At 40.6% G+C, this 10,243-nt stretch overlaps 1 protein-coding gene across 1 annotated transcript in view; it reads left to right on the top strand.

Annotated features, from left to right (window-relative positions):
- Positions 1-9,528, top strand: part of TAF3 (TATA-box binding protein associated factor 3) — a 121,641-nt gene extending 112,113 nt beyond the window's left edge. Inside the window, exons 5-7 of the mRNA XM_008493046.2 lie at positions 2,724-2,979; positions 6,500-6,606; positions 7,339-9,528. Coding sequence (XP_008491268.1) covers positions 2,724-2,979; positions 6,500-6,606; positions 7,339-7,453 — 478 coding nt within the window. The 3' untranslated portion in view covers positions 7,454-9,528. The remainder of the gene's footprint in view (positions 1-2,723; positions 2,980-6,499; positions 6,607-7,338) is intronic.
- The last annotated feature ends 715 nt before the right edge of the window (positions 9,529-10,243 follow it).

The raw sequence follows: 10,243 nt of genomic DNA on the forward strand, positions 1-10,243 counted from the left end.
CTGTGTAATTTAATTTCATATGTTAGCTGGGCATGGTCATCACTCTTACTCAAATTATATTAGCTAATACTTCTTTAAAACTGTTTACACTGTGTGCAAAGTTGCGTTTAAAATCCTATTAGCTAATACATTTCCTAGTCTAGACTGGGGGAGGGTTGACTCTCTGAAGAACTCATAGCAGGACTTTGTTTATTTACAGGGGGGTAGGAGAGGGAGATGGAAAAAGAAGGGGTAATAATGTTTGGAACAGTCCAAATGACTACTGCTATCTCTTTCTCCTCATTTTTATTGTTGCTAAGTATTCAGAGCTGGCTCTCAGGTGATGAGGGTGACTTTGCAAACCATGGGACTGTTGCCACCAAGCAAGGTTCTTAGGTGTTCAGTGTTGGGAGGCTGTCTGTGGAAGCAGTGGAAGGAGGAAGGCACAGAAGAAGCATCAGAGTTGGGGTCCCAACTGGCTGGAGTCCCAAGGAGCCTTAGGAAAATTTTCATTGAACCAGGAGCACATCATAGACATTCAAGAGTCAAAGAGGAAGCTTCCTTAATGGGAGATAACAGTGGGGGTTTGGATGTATCCCACTAAGAGGAGAAAAAGACTGGATTTTTTGTGTAGGTTGTTCCTAGGATGACCTAATATTGACAGTTACTTATTTCTACAAGTCATAGACAATATAAATTAGGAGTCCTGTTACAGTCTAGCACCTTCCTGGGACATAAAACAAGAGCCTGAGCTCTCAGATTAGGTACCTGAAGCAGCCACTAGAACATCAAGTGGTGTGAATGTGTTGCTGATGGATAATCATCTAACACCTTAAGATTCTTCTTTGGGTCTTCTTTCATTAATCACTCATGGTAGGTTTCAGAACATAGGTGGGATGCTGCAGTTGGCACGTTAGGCAGGAATACCAAACCTATTGGTCTGGTTTTTTTTTCTGTTTGTATCCTAACTTACCATAGTGCTGACTTAGCAGTACAAGTAACATCTCTTAGGAGAAAAACACTGTTCTCTCAGCCAGGCATTGAATACTGTATAATTCCAAACTTTTTTCAAATGATGGTTAGATTAATGACCTGAAATGCAGGCTATGTCTCTAGTCATAGTGATACTGACTTTTGAATATAGTAAGAGATTTGCAGTTAAATCTGAAGTTCAATGTGAAATTCCCATTTACAATGGAGCTGGAGTCTCCTGGTTCTCAGGAGTTGCTAGAATTTGATTTTCATCATGGTTTTCCTGCTGATGTCTCAGATTTTTGCTTTCTTAAGTTATCCTCCTCTCTGGAATGTCTAACTTCTTTAAATCTCCTTCTTCCTACAGCCCCATCAGAAATCAGTTGCACTCCCACAGTTACCATTCAAATACATATAAGTTAGTTAAATGGTTTACCAAAATGTGGTAAAACACATAGACTTATCCTGTGTTTTGTTTGAGGTGTTGGATATTTTTTTGTTTTCTAAAACATCCTTTTCCTTCTCTTTATGCTTCTAATCTAGAGCCTTAGAATCATAGAATCATAGAATCATAGAATCCTAGGGGTTGGAAGGGACCTCGAAAGATCATCTAGTCCAACCCCCCCTGCCAGAGCAGGGCCACCTAGAGTACATCGCGCAGGAACGTGTCCAAGCGGGTTTTGAATGTCTCCAGTGAAGGAGACTCCACAACCTCCCTGGGCAGCCTGTTCCAGGGCTCTGTCACCCTTACAGTAAAAAAATTTTTTCGAATATTCAACTTGAACCTCCTATGCTCCAATTTACACCCATTACCCCTTGTCCTATCACTGGTAATCACTGAGAAAAGCCTAACTCCATCTCCCTGACACTCGCTCCTTACATATTTGAAAACATTGATGAGGTCACCCCTCAGTCTCCTTTTCTCCAAACTAAAGAGACCCAGCTCCCTCAGCCTTTCCTCATAAGGGAGATGTTCCACTCCCTTAATCATCTTCGTAGCTCTGCGCTGGACTCTTTCAAGCACTTCCCTGTCCTTCTTGAACTGAGGGGCCCAGAACTGGACACAATACTCCAGGTGTGGCCTCACTGTCTGTTAAATTGCATGCACATCAACAGCACTGTGTATCAACACTCATTAATAAATGTTGGGTCCTCTATGTATTCCCCTTCCTGGGTAAGATTATTCTATCCTGTGTATTTACTAGAGCTACATCCTGTCTACTTCAGCTACTCAAGTAAGTAGTAATATTTTAACTGCTGAGTATATAGTGTGCGTCATTTATTTGTCCTGACTGGATCCACTGCTGATTTCATAAACATCTGGGGAAAGAAATACCAAACTAGCAAATATTTGGAGAACCCCCTAATGTAGGATCTTAAGAGGATGATATTGTCTCTCAGTTTGAAGATTAAAATCAGTGCTGTTCACAGCTGATTAACTTTCCTTTCTAATATTTCCCACAAATGGAGCTAATGCAATAAAACTTAACAAAACCAGGTTTAGGAAAGCCACAGAGAATATTTATGTGACAGTCAGCTAGAGTGGTTCAGGCTGTCCTGGTGTTCTCTTGGTGTTCTCTGTGCTTTATCTAGTCCAAAGGGTGGGTGTAGCAATGGCAACAGTCCCTGTGTTGGGTTGAAACAGCCTCTTTGATGACTCAAAGGTGATGTGAATTAGCTGCTCTGTATTTTCTTTATATCTAGTCAGTGACTGACTGGTCATTGCTTTCTTTCCCATCCACTCTTAACAGTTCTCACTTTTGGTCCTACAGAGTCATCAGCAAAGTGGTTCCAGCTCCAGAGGCCAAACCTGCCACTCCTGTCAGCCGGCCCAAAACACCTCCACCTGTGCCATCACCAGTTCCAGCTCCTGTTCATGTCACCCCTCCTCCAGCTCCAGCTCCTCCACCTCCACAGGCTACTGTCTCACCAGTTGTGATCCCACCACCCTCTCCAGCTGTCTCAACAGCAGGAGGCTCCAAGGCTCCAGTGAGGAGCGTGGTGACTGAGACTGTCAGTACTTACGTGGTAGGTATCACGTACTTTGGGCTTTGTCTCAGTGCCCTTGACATCCATGTCTTGAATTGTTGACCTCCTGAGTGACTCACCATCTCAAACTGATGTTGCCTAGACTTGTGATGTTGCTCTCTATTAAGTTACTCTTTATCCAGCCCTTGCTTCCATGCGTTTTGAGGGGTTAATAACTGAAACACTATTACTTGGACTAAGTTTTTTCTGTGTTCTTCCCAATTCAGTGTTTAAGTTTCTTCTAACATGTCCAGTTACATCCCATTTGGTACTTTGCTGCTGAGCAAGAGCATTTATTTTTGGAGGTGGAGATTTTTTTTTAAGATGCTTTCATAAGAAGTGAATTGAAACCTCAAATGTCAACCTTGCCATAGATTTTGCTGTCAGTCAGGTGAAGCACAAAACCCTCGTACAACGTCAAGAGTTTGACGTAGCCCTCATTTGAAATGTGTAGAGTCAACTAATCTCTGTTCTGGTTTCTTCAGCACACAGAAATTGCAAGTGTTTGTGCATCTCAGAAAGTCTGTAGATAGTTCATAAGTCTACAGTTCATTAGTCTGTTTGACATGTGCTCTGAACTTGGTCTCTGATAGCATTAAGACTTCATACCTTTAGAAAAGTTTCCCACCCAACCTGCTGGAACTGCACTCTCTAAAAGAACATGGACATACCTCTGGGCAGGACTAGGATTGCTGTGCTACTGAAAATTTCTGCTTTAGGTGCAATGCTAAATGATAGTCTAGACCATTTCTGGTCATTGAAGAGCAGCAGATACTATTAACAATGGTAGCAGTGTTGTTTTTCTCCCTGTCCTGGCTATGTTCCAGCTTGGTTGGTGACACCTTGCTTATCTGTAGTGGGTAGCAGTTTAAAAATCTCACAATGTAGAACACCTGAAATGTGCTTTTATTACAGGGTTTCCTGTGCTTTAATTGCAACTCAAGAATGATTTTTAAAATTTTTTTAAATTTGTTGTTACAATGGTTCCTGGCGTGTAAATCTACCCTGCCATTTCTAATGGAAAAGGTGCTCTTCCCTGCTGGACTTAAAACTCTTATATCATGTTACTGGTCTCTATTTAAACAGCTGCTACATTTCACTCCCAAGCTGGTTGCAGCACTAGATGACTGCACATAGGCTGTGCATATCTTTAGGGTGCAGGTTACACATCCTCACCTTCTGTACCACAGGTGTAAAGGCAGTGTCACTCCTACTTATTACAGCAGTGCCCAGAAGCTTTGAAATTCACTCTGAAAAGCATTTTCAAAATATTACATCTGATTTTCTTCAGTAGGCATTAAAAGCAAATAATTTAGAGATTATGTTAGTCAAGAAGAAGGAAAACCTAGAACTTTTCCTTGGTATTTCTAGTGGTAACACTCTTAGCACCTTATGGAGAATTCAGAGGGCACGTAGGCTCCAGGTTGTTTCTTTTACAACATCCTAGTTGAAATCAAGGCTTTGCTGCATTAGATTCCAACTGTGAGCACAGGCAGAGGGGCTCCTGATGTCAGATGTTTGTAAGACAGAAAGCTGAGAGAGAGGTTGAGGAAGAAGGGAATAATTAATAACTATTAGCCCCTTGTAGGAAGGGAATCCAGGACACGGGATGATGAAATGGCTTTCCCCAGGTCGCATGGGAAAGCTGTTGCAGAGATAAGACTGGTGCCACTGTGACAGAGGTGTGCAACTCCCTTCTGCAGGGGAGGACAGGAGGGTGATCTTAGAGTTAAAAAAAAAAAAAAAAAAAGATAGGATGTGGCATCTTCCTGTAGGATAGCATCTCAGTGAGTGTGCTCTGATCATTAACGCCCAGCGGTTTGTACTAAAATAGCCTTCAGCAGTCACAGACTGTCCCTCCTTCCACGACCCTTGGCTAGTTAAGGAATGAGAAGTTACACAATATTTTTAACATCCTCGTTCAGCAATTGTTTAACAAACAGGGAGACGTTTCAGTGATTATAAACCACTCTGTCCCTCTCCCTGAAAAGAGCCCCTGAAAGCCTCTCAGGTATTCTGCAGACAAACATCCCCCCCCCCCCGAAAAACTAAGTTTGGAAAAGTTAGGGTGTCTGTCTTCCAGTGGGGCAACATCAGGCAGCACTGCCTAAAATTTCCTCCTTTTCCAGCAGGATTACCCTACAGAAATGACTGCAGACCTCTTCATGCTGTCATGAATCCTGGGTGCAGTTTGCCTGTGGAGCAGATGCTTCTCTACCAACTTAAAATGACTTTGCAGATGTGAGATTAGATGTGTAGATAGGAATGACAACTGCAATCAAGTAGCTTTAAAATCAAGTTCATTGCACAGTGTTGCCTGCTCCATTTCCCTGTTGGGAAGGGAATTGTTCTCTGCTTACTGTTCCTGGGCTTTGTGTTTTCTAAGTTTTAAGTCACACCAAAAAAATACAGGGTTTTAAGAGGAGTCAGTTAAGAGTGATGTGTTGGTGGAAGCTCTGGTACACTCCTATTGATTTTTTGGGAAGTGGTGTAAGACGTACAGACCACCATGTAGTGCCTCTTTTTTTTTTTTTCTCAAAGAGCATTTGGGGCTTTTCATGTAGTACTTTTTAATATCATTTTTGTAGGCTGTACAGAGAGCAGAAAGTTACTGCCTTATATGTGTTAAATGCACTAATGCACAAAAGCTGAGAACAAAACAGTTTATGTTTTTGAGATTCAGTGATAATGTGCAAATCTTCATAAAGGAATGATGAAATCTGGGTAATACCCCAGACATTTGGTACTTTGTATTGTTAATTGCACTTTGAGTGGATGTCATGACATTTTGCATGTATATTTTTACCAAAGAACTGTTAAGAAAACCGCTTGAAATTTAAAAATACAAATAATGGGTCTAGCAGGATATAAACATAAAAAAAAATTCATAAAGCTCTGAATATGATAAATCCTTTAAGCAGCTGCCTGTTACTGTAAATGATCTGCCTCTCTTTTTTCGTTTACCCTTTAGTAAATTGTACTGTGACATAGATGTTATAAGGGGAATGGAAAGTTACTCAGTAACAACTTTTTTTATATCCTGATCTTATCAGCTAGTTGAAGTTGAAGACTTTGGCTAATAAGTAATACAGCAATATATACACATGCCACTGTATATTTTACATGCATACAGCAGTGTTATCTGGTGCAGGAGGCTGCTGTTGCTCGCTCTTGCCATTAACCAGGGAGAATTTAAAAAGCTGCAGTAGTATAGACAGAGAAAGAATTGTGACCTTAAGCCCTGGCTGCTATATGTGGATGCCTGTGCTCAGGTTGGGTGGTGTAACTGGCTTTACTGGTTTACTGGACAATACAGAAAAATGGATGCTTTTGTCATCGTGTACAGTATAGGAAAATCAATTAAAACAACGCTGAACACCTCAGAGGAGAGAACTCATAAATAACCAGGGTGAGCACAGAATAGCTTGGTCAGATAAGCTAGAAACTTTTTTTTTTTAATGTGATTTTTGCTACCTGCTTAGCCCTGACTATCAGCTAACTTTCCTTTTCTTTGCACCAGATCCGAGATGAGTGGGGTAACCAGATCTGGATCTGTCCTGGCTGTAACAAGCCAGATGATGGCAGTCCAATGATAGGTTGTGACGACTGTGATGATTGGTATCACTGGTAAGTTCCTCTCATCCATTCTGCTCTGCTGGTTCCTGGCAGACTGGGGCTATAGTATTAAAAACCTTTTTTGGTTTTGGGGTTTTTTTTTATGCTTTATGATGCTGGGAATATTTAAATGGCTTTACCGTGTCCAATTTAATAATCTGGAATATATTTTTATCACTGTTTCTCTGGAATCTGAAGAAGCAGATTTTAAGCTCTGAAAGTGAATTACTTTTTAATTAATAGGCATTGGTGATAACAGTTGTTTTTGAAGCTGCTGGGAAATATTGCTGATCCTGGTAATTTTGTGAGAACTACAGGATTATGAGCATAGTGTATACAGATAGACATTTCAAATTATGAAGCATTGTATGAACTGTAATATAGATGTCAGCTCTTATGAAAGGGTTGGAGGGAATTAATCATTTTTTAGGTGTTTTCTTAAGCAGCTACATAAAATCTTAAGGTTTTTTGCAGATGTGTTATAGAAGCTTTGGAAATTATTTTAAATCTATCCTGTTATTCCTGAAAATGCACTCATATTTTCTGTTAAAATAACACTTCTTATCTGAATGTCCTCAATATAATTTTTTTTTGTTTCAAAGCAAGTGTTTTTTTAGGTTTCTGATTGATCACTGTATTAGTTTAGATAACAATAATATAATCTGAAGGCCAAATTTCTTTGGGTAAGAAGCAAAAGTCACATTAATCCCCTAAAATGGTACAATATTTTCCTGTCCTTCACAGGCCTTGCGTTGGGCTTACAGCTGCACCCCCAGAAGAGATGCAATGGTTCTGCTCCAAGTGTGCCAACAAAAAGAAGGATAAAAAACACAAGAAGAGGAAGCACAGGGCACACTGAAGACTTTGCAGTGGACTGAAGTCATGAGGTGGCCGTGGCACCTTCTGCCCTGACTCGGTAGCAGGGGGGATCCAGCCTGCTCGTCTCTCACCCCCGGCCACCGGCTGGTAGGGTGGGGACTCTGGAGTGAATCAGGGCAAGGAGCTGCTCTCTGTCAGGGTCTGTTGTGTTTCACAGACTGTCCGAGCCCAAGGGGTTGGGTTTTGGTACATTCTGATCCTGTCTTTCAGCTACCAAGGGAAGTTTTGCACAGAGTGATCTGAAGACGTCGGTAGCTCGTGGCACCGCTCCCGCTCCTGTGGCTCGGCAGCAACAAAGATGAATGTTGTAAATACAGATTTCTGTCCTATTCTTTCTTGATTTGTTATTTACTCCCTCTTGAACCTTTGCAGTAAGGTGCTGAGAGGAGGCAAAAATGTAAATTGCAGTAAGTTGTAAACTGAGGAGACCTTCTGGAATGATTTCTTTAGCCTGGATACAGTTCAGCCTCTATTCCCGCTGAGCCAGATAATCACAATGTGGAAATAAAAAGTGGCTGGTAAATATTTTTGTGACAAGAATATATGAAGCTTTTTTCCTTGATTTTTAGTACTAACATAAAATAAACACGTTCAAGCTTTTGTGATATATCTTCTATTTTTTAAAAGAAAAAGTTTCTATCGTGTCGATTTTTTCCTCCATGTGAATTTATTTCAGTGGACCTGTAATATATTTTATACTTTGTTTTTTTTTGTTTTTTAGTCTTTGTCAATGTACCTTTTCATTGCTTGTACATTTCATCAGTGTGTAAAAACACTTCCCATTAAAAGATTTTCACACATGTAAATAGCTGATATTTATAAAGAAACCTTTTTTTTTTTTTAATTATTTTTTTCGGGCTTGAAGATTTTTTTTCCTTTTCTTTTGCCTCAGAATACTAACCTAGCAGCTATTAAAAGCCCGTGCAACATACGCCTGTCCTAGTGGCTTTAAGGGATTGGTGAGATCTGCCCCAGTGGTGCATGCACGAGGAGTCAGCCAGCACCATAATTAGGCCTCGATTCAGATACTTAAACATGTGGTAACTTCTTAAGAAGTGAGTAATCCTATTGCCTTCAAGGAGCCTGTTCCCACACTTGGTTATACATGTGCTTAAATGCCTTCTGAATTGAGAGCTTAGGCCAGGGGGCTCTGCACTTTGAATGGTAACTACCATGTGTTAATCTGTAGCTGGAACTGAGCTTTTTTTTTTCTTTTTTTTGCGTTATTTCTTTGTGGTTTCTTTAAAAATTTTTGTGTGTGTGTTTTGTTTTAACAAGTGATAGTGAGTTTGGCATCAAGCTCCTGTTGAGGTGAAGGAGATGCAGAATGGCATCGAGGCCAGAAGATGCATTGCTCTACTTTGTGTATCCCCTTGGAAAGACCAATGAAGTGAATAGGGGTCATGTTCCCATTGGAAATGAGGAGAGGGGAATTGCAGAGTTTAAACAAAAAAGTCATCATTAAGTGATTGTCGTGCAATGAGTCTCAGTGCTAAACAAAATACAGGAATAAATCTGTAAAAGAAATTGTATCTTGTGTTTCCAAAGCAATCTTAGGCTTCATTGGTTAATTTGGGGATATTTCTACTTTAAACCATGGAGTGAGAAACAGCAGATGTTTCCTGTGGCCCTTTAACCTGTTGTGCAGATATGAAGAGTTATTTCTTAAATGCATCCAAATTTATATTAATGAGAATGAATTAGTCATGTTTTCAAAAGTACCAGTCTAGTTAGGGAAATGAGGCTTTGCTGATAGAACTGTTAAATTGCAAATCAGTGGAGATATGGATGAAATTGGTTTATTAAAAGTGCACTGTTACCTTCTTTGTTCAATGCCACCTCATTTATATTCCATCCTTGCTAATTACCAGTCAAGAAAGTTCTTGGGTTTGATTTTTTTTCCTTGATTTTATTTTGAATTGTTGGATGTTGCAAACATGATTCTTGTTTTCTTCTTTTTTTTTTTTTTCTTTTTCCCACGTGTAATGTGCAAACATACAAAATACACAGTCTTTGGTCATTTCTGGTTGCAATAATAAAAACCTAGCTTTTGGTAAGTTGTTTATCGATTTCCTCCTCCCCTCAGTTAATCAGAACTCCTCACTTTTAATCGAGTAAATTATTCAGGGTGCCATGGGAGGGCTGAACTTTGCCATTCCAACAACCATTCAGCTGTTTCTATGCATGCTTGTGCCTTGCTACTGCCGGGTTGGTTTCCTATCCCAGGTTTTATGATTTTATAAATGACCCCTGTGGCAATAAAACCAAAGCATCATTTTCAGGAGGCTTGTGTGGCTGATGGGATTAGTAACAGGAGAAGGGGCCCTTCACCTCCAGGTCATCAGTTTGAATCCAGCCTTGTTCCGTGGCTCTGCAGAGCCTGCCTCCCCTTTCACTTATGCTGGTGTGGATCAGGAACTGGTGGTCTAAAAGAATAATCGACTTCCAAAAATAGTTACCAAAAATGGACCTTTCTGACAGCCCCTCATGCCACCCAGCACTGAGCAAGCCCAGCTGCTTCTCCAGATGTTTGTGTTTGCTTCGTGGGTTGTGTTTCTTCTCCATAAATTCTGCCAGAGTTAGGGCTGCTCCCTTGATTTGCTGTTTGATTTTATGGTTGGGCATCTGTGTTACTCTGAATCCGTTTATGGTTTAGGTTTTGGACACCACTGTCCGTAGGAAAAGGGGATGCCAGGTGGGATGCACGTTGTGCTTACTGGATATCATGGGAGAGCATCAATGTCTCTGAACAGTTTTCCTGGCTCAGAAG

This window comes from Calypte anna, chromosome 1, assembly GCF_003957555.1.
Source record: "Calypte anna isolate BGI_N300 chromosome 1, bCalAnn1_v1.p, whole genome shotgun sequence".
In the NCBI taxonomy this organism is placed as follows: Eukaryota; Metazoa; Chordata; class Aves; order Apodiformes; family Trochilidae; genus Calypte; species Calypte anna.